This window comes from Grampus griseus (genome assembly GCF_964374135.1).
Source record: "Grampus griseus genome assembly, chromosome: 5".
Classification (NCBI taxonomy): domain Eukaryota; kingdom Metazoa; phylum Chordata; class Mammalia; order Artiodactyla; family Delphinidae; genus Grampus; species Grampus griseus.
In genome coordinates, this window is record NC_138998.1 from 52,931,034 (window position 1) to 52,948,779 (window position 17,746).

At 36.2% G+C, this 17,746-nt stretch overlaps 1 protein-coding gene across 1 annotated transcript in view; it reads left to right on the forward strand.

The window, feature by feature from the left end:
• The window catches only part of NAALADL2 (N-acetylated alpha-linked acidic dipeptidase like 2), a gene marked incomplete at its 3' end in the record, with an annotated part of 1,060,707 nt that overhangs the window by 638,035 nt on the left and 404,926 nt on the right, over positions 1–17,746 (forward strand). Inside the window, exon 6 of the mRNA XM_082654140.1 lies at positions 3,843–3,986. Within this exon, the coding sequence (XP_082510266.1) occupies positions 3,843–3,986 (144 nt within the window). The remainder of the gene's footprint in view (positions 1–3,842; positions 3,987–17,746) is intronic.

Sequence of the window (17,746 nt, forward strand, 5' to 3'; positions counted from 1 at the left end):
TTTTTTTTTTTTTTTTTTGCGGTACACGGGCGTCTCACTGCTGTGGCCTCTCCCGTTGCGGAGCACAGGCTCCGGACGCGCAGGCTCAGCGGCCATGGCTCACGGGCCCAGCCGCTCCGCGGCATGTGGGATCTTCCCAGACTGGGGCACGAACCCGTGTCCCCTGCATCGGCAGGCGGACTCTCAACCACTGTGCCACCAGGGAAGCCCGGGATGAATGGGTTTTGAAGGTTTTGAGAGTAGTTAGCTGGGGAGAAAGCACTAATGTTCAGCAAGCATAGAATTAATAGAATTCTAATTTTTTTTCAGTTGTACCCCTGCTCCATTTTCTAGGCATTCAGAAAACTGGTAAGACAGAGACGTTAAACTATTTTTTAAGAAACTGTTCATCCATCTTCCCTCCCTCCCTCTCTCCCTTTCCTCTTTCTTTTCTCTTTCTTTCTTTCTTTCTTTCTTTCTTTCTTTCTTTCTTTCTTTCTTTCTTTCTTTCTTTCTTTCTTTCTCTTTCTTTCTTTCTTTTCTTTCTTTCTTTTCTTTCTTTCTTTGTTTTCTTTCTTTTCCTTCCTTCCTTCCTTCCTTCCTTCCTCTCATTAATTATGGAGCTCCTGTTATGATCCTGGCTACGTGCTGAGCATTGTGTATCATGCAATGATGTAGAAGACTTGGTCCTTTTCTTTAAGGAGTTTAGAGGGGGAACCAAAATGTTTTTACATAGCGATAATGTTAATTAGTAACGGCAAGCACTGAAAAAAAAAGGTGCAGATATATCACATAGAGCTGAAGGTGTCAGCGAAAGTTTCTTGTGGAAAATGAGTTGGGCTTTAAAGGAAATGTATAGTTCAGACGTGAGATACATGAGAAGAGCAAGTAAAGTGGAAGGAATGGGTTACGTAAAAACATGGAGGTTTAAATCACAGAATATGTAGGGGGATAGCTTAAGTTTTAGCATAAGATATATGGAGAGGAATGGTAGGAAATAATGTTGGAAATATAAGGTCTGAGATGGTGAAGGGCCTTGATTGGCAAGTTCAGTATCTGAACTGAAGAGTGGTGAAATCATGCAGCATTTAAGACGTTTCATTTTGTGTTGGCAGCATGTTAGCACCTAACATCCATGAAAACTGCAAAATAACAGACTGTACATTTCTCATAAATACTATCTCATTGTCCTGTGTACACTATAAATTTCAAAGGTAATGGCTGAGGGAGAAAATACATGCTGGGAGAACCATAGTGAGATGGCTATATCAGGACCTCCCAGCTGGCACGCTGAGTGAGGTATAATGTCTGTGCCTTGAGATATTAATCACCATGGCCCCAGGTGCATCCTGGAGAAACAGCAACTCAGGACAGCAGCTTCCTTGTGGTCTGAAAGTCCCTTTCAGTTGACCTCAGCTGGCTGCACGGCTGCTAGCATCTTCTGTGTGAACCATGCAGGGCCCAATTCACGGGTGTGCAATCTGCTCTCAAAAGCGCCCACACCTGATTCATTTCCCTGCTATTGCCGTATTGAAATCCTTCCCACTGTTTGAACAAGAGGCCCCACATTGTCATTTTGCTCTGGGCCTTGCAAATTATATAGCCAGTCTCAGTACTATGACACGAAAATGGTTATGAACTACACTAGGGTCAAATGAACTATGCTGTGGTCAAAATGCACAGTTGTATATCCATATAAAAAGGGCTACTAAATTATGAGACCAGCTCTGTGTTTAAACGACAAAAACGATCCTAAGCTTAAATCTCATTACTTTTTCTTCAAAGCCATGACTTCTGTGACTGCCATAGGCCCAAGCTAAATACCACATTTTAGCCTTGTGGTTTTCCTGATGATAAATTAAGGAAATGCTTCTGTAACATATTTTCTCATTTATAATCTTTCTCCTGGAGCCTGTATACCAGTATTGTAGAGGTCTGCACCCCCACGCAGTTCTACCAAATTAAATTCTGAGAAAACCTGTGGCAATTATTTTCCCTAATAAAGGTCTGAAAAATATAGCTCTGTATTCTCAAGCATTATTGGCTGCTTGATAGTCATTCCACTGTGTATTTCTTTTTCTGAGTCAGTATAAATATATAAACCAAATAAGCATATATTTTTTAGTTCTTTCCTTATGCAGAATTTATTCTCTCCAATCTCTTTACTCAGAGTACTTGTGTAATTTTTCTCTTGTGTTACCATAGTTGTTTCTCTCTTTATTTTCATTTAATTTTTATTTTTTCAAAGTTATAGATGAATATAAATAGATATTTCTATAAAGCTTCATTTATAAAAATGTGTCACCTTTTCTCTCCCATCCTTCCCTGTGTTTCTCTCCCCTTTGTCTGTCCCAAAGGCAAGTACTTAATTGCTTTCAACATTTTTAGTTGTTACCTACTTTTCATATTTACGTCTGTGCCTCCCAATAGCATGTTTAAGAGCTGAATACATTTTTCAGTTGTATTTATTATATTGACTTACCACTATGAAAGATAAAGATTTAATTTTCCTTCATAAGTTTCCATGTACCTTCATCCCTGACATTTGCCCTTTTCTCTTTTTTCCTAAAGAATTATATCCATTTTTGTATTAAAAAGTCATTATTTATATTACTCTGTGTGAATATTTTTCACAATGTACGATGATTGCATTTTTCTCGAGAAAATTTTTGCTCCCTTTGAAACTAATAGTTGTCTCATTTTATAGATTTCTCATTCTTCTGTATATCTCGAACCTCTTCAAATGCTAATTCTCTGATCTTACTGTGAATATGTTCTCAGAACATTAAGACGCATCTGGGATTCCCATGATTTTTGTTTTCCTGGGGACCCCCTTCCTGACGTCCTCTTCTTATCCTCACTAGGTCTGCTGCTCTTGTGCCTTTCTAGGTTTGGCCTTAGCTGAGAGCTCTGACTTAAGAATGGCAGCATAAGTTCATTTGAAGTTCTGTATGTGGTGAGATGTATTGACTGCTAAGTGTCAATGTAGGATGTCTTGAGGGAGTTATTTTATTGGTAGACTTCCAGATTTTCAGTATTTTTCTATATTCTCCATTGCCCTGGTCCTGTTTACCACAAGTGAATTATCTAGTGCCCAACCTGGAAGGAAGGATTCTGGGCACCACAAGAGTAAGGCATCTGAAGGGTCTCAGCAATCATAATACCGTCCCATTTAAAGTATGAGTCACCCTTCCCTGTGTCTGGTGTCTCCCTGTTCAGTGTCCCACTTTCAGTCTCTGCTGGAGGGAGGGAGGACCGGGCACTGTTCATGTTGACTGGGTGAGTGAGGGGTACGGGAGGAGAGACCCCCCTCACAATCCAAATTTCTTCAAACTCTCCTGTTTCCAGCCCCTCCATTACCCCTATTTTAATAGGTAGCTGGTGTTATCAGTTCTCAAGAGTTTCTGGGTTCTGTGGTACAAACTGCATTGCTTTTCAGCTTCCTCCCTCTGCTGGCTTAGGTTTTGGTCTCCTTGGTCTGTCATATCAGTTGACACTTATTCATCTGCTTTCATGCTTCTATCGATAGAATCTTATTGCTAATGTGTCTCCTATTCTCTTGGCCCCTGTGGGTTGATGCTTTTTATCTCTTTGTTGTCATTTCAGTGGAGAATGGAAGTAAATGCCTGTGTACGATCTGCCATAATTGACTAGGATACTTAATAGTATTTGGACTGAATTTTTATTATGAAGTATCTCAAATCATTTTTAATAAGTAGACAGAGTATAACCAAGGAATAAACAAACAAGCTGAAATAAACTTACCACTCATCATTTAAAGACGTATTACAGAAAAACCTGCTCTTCAAGTGTTTTTAACTTCTGTTTACTAAGGATTCTCTTTCTTTCTCTTTTGAATACAGATGGAAGCTTTAGACAAAACCGATCAAACCTCACCTCTCTACTAGTGCAGCCCATCTCAGCATCTCTCGTTGCAAAACTCATCTCTTCACCGAAAGATAGAATCACACACAGTGCCTGTAGCCCTCTAGAACTTTCAAATAATGGTAAAGTACTTAATGTCTTTCTGTGTGTCTTCTAGTTTTTATAACGCCCATGATCATTATTAATCTCTTTTGATTGACACTTTTTGGATTATTCTTTTTAAAAAAAAAAACAAATGTATATTTTTGTTGATGTGAGCATTTATTTCTCTTCTCTGGCTCTTAAAAGGACATTTTTGAAAGTAATTTTGATAAAGACTGAGAGTTGACCAAGCTGAGAGATTAAAAAAAGAAGAAAAGCATTTTGAACTGTAACAAAGAAAAGCAGCTTTACAAATAAAGCATTTTGTACATTCATGAAAATCTGCTTAACACAGCTTCTCAGTTTAAGCTTCAGCAGTCTTGTTGCCTGCCAAGATTCAGTGGATAGCAGTCAGCTATCTGGCGTATGAAGTCTTTTAGTTGAAAGCATTAAAGCCTAATTCCTGCTGTTGACTAAAAAATCCCTCTGTCTTTACGCATCATTGCCCGAGAGATGCTTCTTGTACTGCAGTGCAGTTTGTCAGGCCTTGTTGGACCACATAGGATAAAACTCAACTCATTCAGCTACTGTGGTAGGGTGAAAATCAGGGGCTGTGTCTTATTTCTATCTCCAGCCTCAGCATTAGACCTCTAAAGAAGAGACCCTCTTTACATATTGTTAAATTTGTATCAAGTCGCTGTGAAAGTCAACTTGAGGGCTCTGTTTTTGTGTCCAGACCCAAAGGCTCAACTACCATGTTTTATCTCATCTGTTTTCTCCTGACAACAAAAGCATAAAAAATATGTTTTGAAAAAGCCTAAAAAAAAAAAAAAAAAAAACCTGAGTACATTCAGAATTGCCCTTTGTTAGAGACATAGGCTTTTCAAAGTTCTGTATCTTGAGAGCCTCAACTGATTGTTGATTGAACATAGTGGGAACTATAGAAAACAGGGTTAAGCCTATGTCCTCAAAGCAGGAAAGAAGAAGCTCTTAAGGAGATTTTTGTTTTGCTTAGTTTTTTCTGTCTTCTATTCCTGAGCCCCACAATTTTATAATGAGCTCTATTTGTTAAAATATATAAATAACACTATAATAATAGTTTACTTGTAAGAAAAGCACTGAACATTGAAAAGACCAGATTTAAGTCCAGATTTAATTAACTGATTGATTTATTCAATAAACATTTACAGCCCCTAATATGTTCAGCCACTGTCCTGCCCTCAGTGAGCTGACAGTCCATGTCAGCTCCATGACTGCTCATATGTCAACTCCCTGCGGGAAGCTTTCTGTGTCTGTGTCTACGGAAGGATATCTCACCTTCTAGTATCTTACATTGTTCTGAGAATCAAATTAGGATGTTTAAGTGAGTACTTTTCTATACTGTAAAATGTTATGTTAGCAAGTATCTTCCTTATCAAATAACTAGATGAATTTCCCCCAAATATGTTAAATGTCTGCATAATAAGAGCACAACGAAGCAAAATGGCATTCTCCAGCTATATCTCTCTCTGCGCTAAGTTAGCAACATGTATGAAGTTTAGAGGAAAAATTGAGATATACTCTGAAACCTGTTTGTAACTCCATTGTTAAAGAAGGAACAACCTAGGCCTGCTTTCTAAGCAGTTATGCCATATCAAGTTTTCCTCATGGGTGTGGTGATTATTATTGGTTTTAGAAATTTTCAGACAGAGATATATTTCAATCAAGATATTTCACATTGTAATGGATCCTTCTTTCATCATTTTTTTACTATGGAATATTACCTTTTGATATCCCAAATACCTACTGAGCAGTCTCAGTGAGTTATTACATTTAAACTGATCTTAAATGTAGGATGAATGACCCTTAACCCCAATGTTTTAGACAACAGTACTCATGATACATCCAAGATAATTAACTTTTAAGTTTTCTGAGAAACACATAAATACGTTAGTTCCTCTCTATGATCTGCATCGGGGTGGGACATGAAAAGGATACAGAATGATGTGCTATGATTTTGAGCAGTAAGAGCAACACTTATAGTTTACGGATTTAAAAAAGTAATGTAAAGCTTATTATAATTACATCTGACTTGAATTTTATAAGTATAGTCTTGAGTTTTAATGTAGGAAAATCTTCACTCAAAAGTTTGGACAGGAGTGCATTAAAAATACGTGTGCAAATCAACTAATTATTTATCTTGCTCATTTAACCCTTTATATACACTTAAACAGAATTCTCTGGAGTCCAGACAGCAATGTGGTAGAGTTTGCCTGCCATGCTTTCTTTTTCAGCATCCATTTGCCCCTTCCCCTTTTTGAACTGTTGCCAACATTTCCTAGCAATATAGTATGAGTAGGTTTGACCATATCTTAAGTTGTAGAAGTAGATCCTGATTGGCTTGAGTCTATCAGCATATCACATCAACGGTGGGATGATGGTTGGTTCAAGGATGATGTAAGTTTGGCCAAACAGAGACATGACTCAACTTCTGGACTTTGAATAATGGCTAACTTTAACAGTAGAGCTGAACAAGAAAGCATATAGCCCTGGGATATTTCAATAGCCTTTCTGGGACCTTGAGAGTATAATACCTGAAAATGGAACCAACACAAGGAAGGGGTAGGTGAATAATGTGGAGAGAGAGAGTGTGAGAGAGAGACTGACTCTTGTCCACATCATTTGATGCCTAAATAAAGCCTTGTCTAAAAGCCAAATCTACTGAATTAGCCATATATGTGAGGCAGTACATTTCCTTTCTTTTTCTTGTCAACTTATGTTCGATTTTCAGTTGCTTGCAAACAAAAGCTACAAAATTGATACTGTAAAACCACACTAAACAAAATAATTAAATATCTGTATGCATGAAATAGACTCAGCTAAGTGAAGTGAAGAGGATGGTATTTGTAGGGCAAGTCCTGGAAGAACTAAGAAAATTGTATGAGGAATAGAAAAGGAAGCAGGAGAAAAGTTTCTTGCCCCAATATATAGAGATTTGTTGCATTGATTAGATAATTGGATATTGACGCCATTTAATTTTCCATGACTTTTGTAGATCTTACCCATTGATTATATATTGTCAATCTTTGTCCTTGAGAGTCAATGAATGCATGGAAATGTGAATTTTCAGATGTCAATCTGAGCTTGTTGTTAAAAACCATGACTATAGTGAAAAAAATGAGATGAGAAAGTATAAAACCTGTTAATGTAATTTAGGGTGAAAAATATTAATGAATTGTGCTTAAAGAAATATTTTAATATGCTTGAATTGCTTTTGATAAATAGAAAAAAGTGACTTACTATGATGCATAAAATTTAGTGTCATTAGTGATAAGTTTTCACATAAGTAAATTTGGATCGTATATCTTCAAATGGTTATATATATATGTAGCTATATAACACTACTATTTCCCTATTCATAATTATATATGTTCTTTGTTCAAAATTATTTTCATCAGAGTAATATAATGTTCTCTGATAATTTTTATAATTTTCACATATTTCAAATGAATTTTGAAGATCTATATTTCTAATTTGTTAACAGCCACTTGAAAGTATGCATTATTTTCATTTTTTGAACAGAAATGTATAAAGAAGTATTGAACATATTATCTACAAAGTGTGGTTATTCTAAAAATTTTTTTGGCAAATAATACATACTAGCTTTTAAGGAAATATCCACTAACAAGAAATGTTAGTACAGGTTAAGTCCAGCATTGCTTTTTGTTACATATGAGACTAACCATCCTGTTCAGAGTAGACTCAGTGTTGCTGTATGTGAAAAGATCCAAGAGTACATTGTGCTATTCTGTTAAAAGAATGTCTTGAGATATACGTGTGTGTGTGTGTGTGTGTGTGTGTGTGTCTTAAGTAGATAATGGAGTGGTATGGATGTGATATGCTGTGGCTTGGCTTTTAGAGGCTTTGTAAAAGAGAATTCCCCAGTAGATTTTTTAAAAAGTCAGAGAATTGAAGACTTGTTTTAGCGTAGGGTGAGCTTTAATAACTTCTAGCCATCAACATGGAGGGAAATATCCAGAAGAACACAAGGAAAAATGTAATGTACTCAGATAACTTCTATATAGCATTCATGTAGATATGATGGCCACTCTTTAAAAAAAAAAAAAAATCAGTGAGCTAGACTGCTGTAGGAAAGACTGATAGGTCTTGTGACAGATGCAAGCTAGTTGTTAGGAATCACTAAATGGCACTGATGACACCCCAATTTTATGGCTCTTCAAGCAGCCAGTTGCACAGTGAACCTAGGAGTCTGAGCAGGAAGCCGATAACAGAGTACTCTGTAGAAGTAGAGATCAGCCTTCATGAGCTGCCAGTCTGCAGTCCTCAGACAAAAGGGAAAAAAAGCTTTAGAAATCACTTTGAAGGTCTGTTCATCAAGGGTCTTAAACAGAGTGAACACAGGTGGGAAACCTATTATCCAAAGTCCACAGAAAGTACAGTCAATTCTCTGTTTCCCGGGGAGTACAGGTTGGATTTATGGAGGGTGACACAGATGTCATTCACCAGAACTTCTCAGGTTTCCAGTTTTCTGTCTTGACGGTTTTGATTTTAGGAAATGATTCAGCTTAGATCCAGTCTAGAGTTTTGTTTGTTTGTTTGCTGGAAGACCTAGAGACAATCTGAAATACACACTCTGAAGCAAAATTACTTTAACAAGTATTTTCCAATTTTTAATGTTTCTCAGCAATTTTTTACAGTTTCTTACATTCTTATCACATCGTTTCTTAAGTATCTGTACTCTTTCCAAATTATAGAAGCTCCAACTAAATTTCGTAGTTTATGTATAAATCTATCAGAGCAATACCTTATCTTTATATTTTGAGGATCATTTTTTCATAATGGGTGACCATTGTCATTTACTATCCTAGAAACTGCCAGAGATTCCTGAATGCCTTTCTGGTTCTATATCTTGCTATTCCCTTCATGTAGCCACAATTTCTTCCTATTATTCTATTTAGTATTATCCAAATATGTCTTGCAAGTTGTAAAACCCCAGTATACTCTAAAGCTCTGTGCAAGTGCCATCTCCTCCATAAAGAGCCCTTTGGAGTTCTGCTCCAGTTGGAATTACCCTGACTCTCTGCTATGCTTTTGGAAGTTATATGCTATTTGGTATCGGGATATCATACTCTTCTGAGGAAGAGATAAACAACTTGGATTTTCATTAGAATGTATTGTTTCCGCTTTATTTCTGTATGATTTCAATTCTTTCAGGTTTTCTTTATAGCCCAGGATTTGATTAGTGTCCCATGAGAATTTGAAAAGAATGTGTACTGTGTTGTTGCAGGTATAGAGTTTTATATGTATCCATTTAGACCAAGTACCTTAGTCAGGTCATTCAAATATTCTGTATCTTATTTTTACTGCTAAAATCTCCTACTATAAGTATCTATTTGTTTATTTTATCTTGTAGTTCTATCAGTTTTTGATTTATATATTTTGAGATCATTTCTTAGATGTTTATAAATTCAAATATATCAAATCTTCCTGGTTAGTTGAAACACTTATCAGATGAAGTGATCTTTATAATGCATGTCTTAAATTTGATTTCACCTGATTCTAATTTAACTACATTAGCTTTTTCTTTTTCTTTTTTTGGTTAGTGTCTTTATGCTGTATCTTTTTTTTTACTTTCAACCTTTCTGTATCTTTATATTTTAACATGTCCTCTTGATAACAAATAATTTTCATTTTACCTACAATCTGATCATCTTTTAATTGGAGCATCTAATCCATTTAATGTGATTACTAATGTATTTATGCTTATATGTTTTGCAAGTGACCAGACAGAAAGGGTGATGGAAAATTAAAAATCTTTCTCTTATCCAATTTGCTGATCACTTGTTGATGCCTTCCATTTGCTAAAATCAACTTGAAGCCAAGTGTAAAGGAGCCAGGTATATGTATGCCACAGAGGTGAGACTCCTGGGGCAGAGAGCTGGGTAAAGGGTGAAGATAGATCTGGATGGACAAATGGAAAATATGCAGCACAGATAGTGTTACAGATGGTTAGTCTGCTGACTAATTGGATGATTTGTGATATGTAGACTGGGTAGAAAGATGTATAAAAATGTGTTAATTTTCACTCTTTTTTTCTTTTTTTTTATACAGCAGGTTTTTATTAGTTATCCATTTTAAACATATTAGTGTATACATATCAATCCCAATCTCCTAATTCATCACACCACCACCCCCACCCCCCACCGCTTCCCCCTTTGGTGTCCATACGTTTGTACTCCACATCTGAATCTCAATTTCTGCCCTGCAAACCAGTTCATCTATACCATTTTTCTAGGTTCCACATATATGCGTTAATATTTGTTTTTCTCTTTCTGACTTACTTCACTGTGTATGACAGTCTCTAGATCCATCCACGTCTCAACAAATGACCCAATTTCATTCCTTTTTATGGCTGAGTAATATTCCATTGTATATATGTACCACCTCTTCTTTATCCATTCATCTGTCGATAGGCATTTAGGTTGCTTCCATGACCTGGCTATTGTAAATAGTGCTGCAATGAACACTCGGGTGCATGTGTCTTTTTGAATTATGGTTTTCTCTCGGTATATGCCCAGTAGTGGGATCACTGGGTCATGTGGTAATTCTATTTTTAGTTTCTTAAGGAACCTCCATACTGTCCTCCATAGTTGCTGTATCAATTTCCATTCCCACCAACAGTGCAAGAGGGTTCCCTTTTCTCCACACCCTCTCCAGCATTTGTTGTTTGTAGATTTTCTGATGATGCCCATTCTAACTGGTGTGAGGTGATACCTCATTGTAGTTTTGATTTGCATTTCTCTAATCATTAATGATGTTGAGCAGCTTTTCATTTGCTTCTCGGCCATCTGTATGTCTTCTTTGGAGAAATGTCTATTTAGGGCTTCTGCCCATTTTTGGATTGGGTTGTTTGTTTTTTTAATATTGAGCTGCATGAGCTGTTTATATATTTTAGAGATTAATCCTTTGTCCGTTGATTCGTTTGCAAATATTTTCTCCCATTCTGAGGGTTGTCTTTTTGTCTTGTTTATGGTTTCCTTTGCTATGCAAAACCTTTTAAGTTTCATTAGGTCCCATTTGTATATTTTTGTTTTTATTTCCATTACTCTAGGAGGTGGATCAAAAAAATCTTGCTGTGATTTATCTCAAAGAATGTTCTGCCTATGTTTTCCTCTAAGAGTTTTATAGTGTCTGGTCTTATATTTAGGTCTCTAATCCATTTTGAGGTTTTTTTTGTGTCTCGTGCTAGGGAGTGTTCTAATTTCATTCTTTTACACATACCTGTCAAGTTTTACCAGCACCACTTATTGAAGAGGCTGTCTTTTCTCCATTGTATATCCTTGTCTCCTTTGTCATAGATTAGGTGACCATAGGTGTGTGGGTTTATCTCTGGGCTTTCTATCCTGTTCCATTGATCTATATTTCTGTTTTTGTGGCAGTACCATATTGTCTTGATTACTGTAGCTTTGTAGTATAGTCTGAAGTCAGGAAGTCTGATTCCTCCAGTTCTGTTCTTTTCCCTCAAGACTGCTTTGGCTATTCAGGATCTTTTGTGTCTCCATACAAATTTTAAGATTTTTTGTTCTAGTTCTGTAAGAAATGCCATTAGTAATTTGATAGGGATTGCGCTGAATCTGTAGATTGCTTTTCACAATGTTGTTTCTTCCAATCCAAGAACATGGTGTATCTCTCCAACCGTTGGTATCATCTTTAATTTCTTTCATCCGTGTTTTATAATTTTCTGCATACAGTTCTTTTGTCTCCCTAGGTAGGTTTATTGCTAGGTATTTTCTTCTTTTTGTTACAATGGTAAATGGCAGTGTATCCTTAATTTCTCTTTCTGATTTTCATCATTAGTGCATAGGAATGCAAAAGATTTCTGTGCATTCATTTTGTGTCCTGCAACTTTACCAAATTCATTGATTAGCTCTAGTAGTTTCCTGGTGGTATCTTTAGGATTCTCTATGTATAGTATCATGTCATCTGCAAACAGTTACAGTTTTACTTCTTCTTTTCCAATTTGTATTCCTTTTATTTTTTTTTCTTCTCTGATTGCCGTGGCTAGGACTTCCAAAACTATGTTGAATAAGAGTGGTGAGAATGAGCAACCTTGTCTTGTTCCTGATCTTGGAGGAAGTGCTATCAGTTTTTCACCATTGAGAATGATGTTTGCTGTGGGTTTGTCATATATGGCCTTTATTATATTGAGGTAGGTTCCCTCTATGCCCACTTTCTGGAGAGTTTTTATCATAAATAGGTGTTGAATATTGTCAAAAGCTTTTTCTGCATCTATTAAGATGATCATATGGTTTTTATTCTTCAGTATGTTAATATGATGTATCACATTGTTTGATTTGCATATATTGAAGAATCCTTGCATCCCTGGGATAAATCCCACTTGATCATGGTGTATGATCCTTTTAATGTGTTGTTGGATTCTGTTTGCTAGTATTTTGTTGAGGATTTTTGCATCTATATTCATCAGTGATATTGGTCTGTAATTTTCTTTTCTTGTAGTATCTTTGTCTCTTTTTGGTATCAGGGTGATGGTGGCCTCATTGAATGAGTTTGGGAGTGTTCCTTCCTCTGCAGTTTTTTGGAAGATTTTGAGAAGGATGGGTGTTAGCTCTTCTCTAAATGTTTGATAGAATTCACCTGTGGAGCTTTCTGGTCCTGAACTTTTGTTTGTTGGAAGATTTTTCATCACAGTTTCAATTTCATTACTTGTGATTAGTCTGTTCATATTTTCTGTTTCTTCCTGGTTCAGTCTTGGAAGGTTATACCTTTTTAAGAATTTGTCCGTTTCTTCCAGGTTGTCCATTTCATTGGCATAGAGTTGCTTGTAGTAGTCTCTTAGGATGGTTTGTATTTCTGTGGTGTCTGTTGTAACTTCTCCTTTTTCATTTCTAATTTTATTGATTTGAGTCCTCTCCCTCTTCTTCTTGATGAGTCTGGCTAATGGTTTATCAATTTTGTTTATCTTCTCAAAGAACCAGCTTTTAGTTTTATTGATCTTTGCTTTTGTTTTCTTTGTTTGTATTTCATTTATTTCTGCTCTGATCTTTATTATTTCTTTCCTTCTGCTAACTTTGGGTTTTGTTCATTCTTCATTCTCTAGTTCCTTTAGGTATAAGGTTAGATTATTTGAGATATTTCTTGTTTCTTGAAGTAAGATTGTGTTTCTATAAACTTCCCTCTTAGAACTACTTTTGCTGCATCCCATAGGTTTTGGATCATCATTTGTTCATTGTCATTTGTCTCTACGTATTTTTTGTTTTCCTCTTTGATTTCTTCAGTTATCTCTTGGGTATTTAGTAATGTATTGTTTAGCCTCCATATGTTTGTGTTTTTTACGTTTTTTCCCTGTAATTGATTTCTAATGTCATAGCATTGTGGTCAGAAAAGATGCTCGATATGATTTCAATTTTCTTAAATTTACTGAGGCTTGTTTTGTGACCCAAGATGTGATCTATCCTGGACAGTGTTCCATGTGCACTTGAGAAGAAAGTGTAATCTGCTGTTTTTGGATGGAATGTCCTATAAATATCAATTAAATCTCTCTTGTCTACTCTGTCATTTAAAACTTGTGTTTCCTTATTAATTTTCTGTTTGGTTGATCTGTCCATTTGTGTAAGTGAGGCGTTAAAGTCCCCCACTATTATTGTGTTACTGTCGATACACTCTTATAAGGGATACAAAGAAGGTAGAAGCTATTTTTGTTCTCAGGTTCACACTCCTCAAAATATCTTCCTATTTAGATAATTTTACTAGTTTTAAAGAATAATATTTAGTTAAATTTTAAATGTTTTTTCCAAATACATGCAAGCTCCCAAGAGTACATGCACACGTGGATTTTTCTGTGTATATGTGTTCACTAAAGAGGGGTTAGCGACTATTGCCGGAAAGTATGTGGTAAAACTGACCAAGCATATGGTTTTTGTTCAGAATCTCTTTGCTTGTCTCACTTTTTCAGAACCAAAATTTTACAGTACTACAGCATATTTAGGGAATATGCATGCATATTTTTACTTTTTTAAAATGTAATTTCTGTTATTACAAAAATGGTTACTACACATTGAGTTAGAAAAGAGATAAGCAAAAATATGAAAATAAATCAATACATTCTGTGTTAGTCATTTTAGGCTTCCATAGTAAGTTACCACAGACTGGATGCATTAGACAACAGACATTTATTTTCTCACAATTCTGGAGCTGAGAAGTGCGAGACTCAAAGTGCCAGAAAATTAGCCTTCTGGTGAGAGCTCTCTTCCTGGCTTACAGACGACTGCCTTCTCTCCAAGTCCTCACATGGCCTTTTCGCTATGTACACACAGAGAGAGTAACAGATCTCTTCTGTCTGTCCCTCTTTTTATAAGACCACCAGTCCTATCAGATTAGAGTACCATTCTTAAGATCTCTTTTAACTTTAGTTACCTTCTTAAAGGCCCTGTCTTCAAATAGAGCCAGACTGGAGTTGAGGGCTTCAACATATGAATTTTAAGGGACACAATTCAGTCTAGAACACATTTTTTACACCCAGTAATTACTGCTTTGAACACCTTGATATAAATTCCTATAGATTTAGATATAAATGTATATATATAGCCAAAATGAGATCATACTATACATATTATTTTGAAAATTGTTTAATTATTGCCACTGTTTCATGATAGTAAACTTAATCATTTTTAATACACAGACTGTATTAAATTTTAGTAATCACTGTAGTCTTGTACAGTGGGTTTATCCAAACCAATATCCAGTTGAGGCCTAAAAATTGTATTTCTTCTAATGCAGTATGATCCTCTTTTCCTCTTTTGACACTCACTTGTCTGTGGGACCAAGTCAGTGGTCCTGCATGTGTCTTATTGTCTAGATTTGTAGGATGCTTCTTGTGATTTTTATTCAACTAATTCTTCTAATCCTTGTATTTCCTGTAAACTTGCAATTAATTCTTAAGGTTTATAATAGAAAACTCATTATGTAATTAGAGGATAAAATTTTGTAAGGACATTTTCTTGTAGCTGATGTTTTTGTCAGTATCCAGGACATGGTAGGGCATGCCCCATTGATTCAGGTGAAGTGGGGCATAGTGGACAGAGTTGGGTCTTAAGACTAGAATTACCTCCTTGCATAAGGTTAAATTCACTGGAGGATATAGTAAAATGTAATTTCTGAGAAAATTCCAGTATGGCAAGAAGAACATGGTGTCTGGGGCAGGTCTGATATCTGTTTGTATACATTGCTGTGGACATTCTAGTCATTTGCTGCCAATCCATTTTGATTGGTTAGTGTATGCTGTATCAATTGCTAAATATTTAAAATAAGAAAATAAGACCCTTAGTCTAGAACATATGATGTCCAGTCACCAGTGTTTGTTCAGAAACACCTTTGGCAATAGGGAGATCCCATGTGGAAAAATGGAGTACCCAGAAAGCTATAAAAATTATGCCGATATATAATCCAGAAATTTTATACTCAGATATTTAGGCAAGCAGTTGGCATTTAGGAAAGATGTGAGCAGACTACAAAAGGCCAGTCATCAAAACTGTGATTCTAGAGCAGATTCCTGACCCTGGGGTGCAATAAAATTGAAAAAATAATTCAGAGTCCCAGTCCTAGAAGTTCTATTCTGAAGTCAGGAAAGCAACAAATACTTAATTATTGCAGCTGGGACTCAAGAATTAGCAGTAATTGTTAGTCCTCAAATCTCTCTAAAGAAGGTTGGAATTTTTCCTAGATACTGGGTAAGCTTACAGTGCAGGTGGAGATGAAGCTTTGTTAGCTACTGGGGAAGAAGATGACTGAGAATCAGTTGATCCTTCATGATAGCAACAAAAATGCAAGACAGAATTATCACTGGAACATAATTTCTGCACATGATGAAATTAAGGACTGGAGAGAGGCAGCTGCTTTTATGTCTCTTAGCTCTGACACTCCTCACCCTATTTGAATACAAATGTTCTCTGAGTGGAACACATTTTTGTCATCTTGAAATCTTTTGAACTTCACATATAAAATTTAAAGCTTCCATCCAACTATGGAACATGAAAGACAGAAAACATTTGGTAAATGTGAGCTGGAAATGTTATCTTAAAGTAAGAATATATACACACATACACATGCACCGACTTTTCGAATAATAAACTGCATCTAAAGGTTCCCCAGGGTTTTCTAATTTCAGAAGTATTTTTATTATTTCGGAATACATTCAAGCTTACAGAAAAGTTGCAAGAATAGCACAAAGAAATTTCTTCCTCAGCTACCCAAGTGTAGGCTACAGACATGATAAACAGTTGCATCTGAATTCTCCCGCAAACAGTGACATTCTCTTGCACAAACAGCAGGACCGTTACAAACAGGAATTAAACTTGGATACATTTCTACCATGCACTAAGTAGCCCCCATTCACCTTTTGCCAATTGTCCCAATAATGTCCTAAATAGCAAATAGATCTAAACTAGGATCATGTGTTTCGAGTTATCAAGTCTCAAATTTCCTTCAAACTGGAACAGTTTCTAGCTTTTTTTTTTTTACTTTCATTGCTTTATCCGCTCTCACTGTCGTGGCCTCTCCCGTTGCGGAGCACAGGCTCCGGACGCGCAGGCTCAGCGGCCATGGCTCACGGGCCCAGCCGCTCCGCGGCATGTGGGATCCTCCCGGACCGGGGCACGAACCCGCGTCCCCTGCATCGGCAGGCGGACTCCCAACCACCGCGCCACAAGGGAAGCCCTGCTTCATCCTTTTAAAACTTACATGCCAGTTATCTTCAGAATGTTCCCCAGTTTGGGTTTACCTGATGTTTCTCATGAATAAATTCAGGCTCTGAACCCTTGGCAGCAGTATTATGGAAATAAGACTGTTTTCTGATTGCTAATATTAATTTGTTCCATTACTGGTAAAGCTAACTTTGACCACTTGATTAAGGTGGTGTCCACCAGACCTCATTAAAGTTACGCTCTATCCTTTTTTTTTATAATCAATAGCATTTGAAGTTATGCAAACATCTTACCCCCACCATTTCTACCTTCACCCAGTAGTTTCAATGTTCACTGATGTTTTTTTTGCTCAAGTAATTATTTCCAAGATGATGCCAACGGTGACCTTCTAAGTCCATCATCCTCTCTACTTTTATTAATCGGCATTTTGCTGTAAAGAAGAATTTTCTTTTTCTTGTTTGTTTGTATGTTTCTTTACTTATAAATACAGTATCAATGTATTACATAATGAAGATTTATATTCCTAATTTATTCAATGGATTATTATTCAATCCTATTTTTATTTTGATACCCAAGTTCTCCTAGGTCAGCCAGTAACAGCAGTTTCTACCTGGATTCTGTGTCCTTTGATGTTTCCTCAGAATTCTTTGTGTATTTCCTTGGTTTTTGACACAGCAAGGTGTACCAAATCATGTTGTATTTCCCCACCCCAACCCTGTTACCAGCTTTTTCCTAAATGATCCCTAGTTCCTTTGAGTGGAGAGTGCTGTCTAGAAAACAAGATGTGGATTCTAGATGTGCTCATTGCTATTGGAGTGTTGCTTTTTTCAGTACCTCTTAGTAAACAAAGATAGGAAAATATATTTTTTGATACTATATTTTGATATAAATATGTATGAATATATATATATACACACACATAGATTTACATCTATATCTATCTCTCTATCTGAAAAACCATCAGTACATATCAATACCTAGTGTTTTTCTCCTTTCATGTTTGTAAATCCCATCTCTGAGAGTGAGAAATCTGCTTCTCATTATTTTGAATATATATACTTGAGTAATCAGTTCCCTTGAGT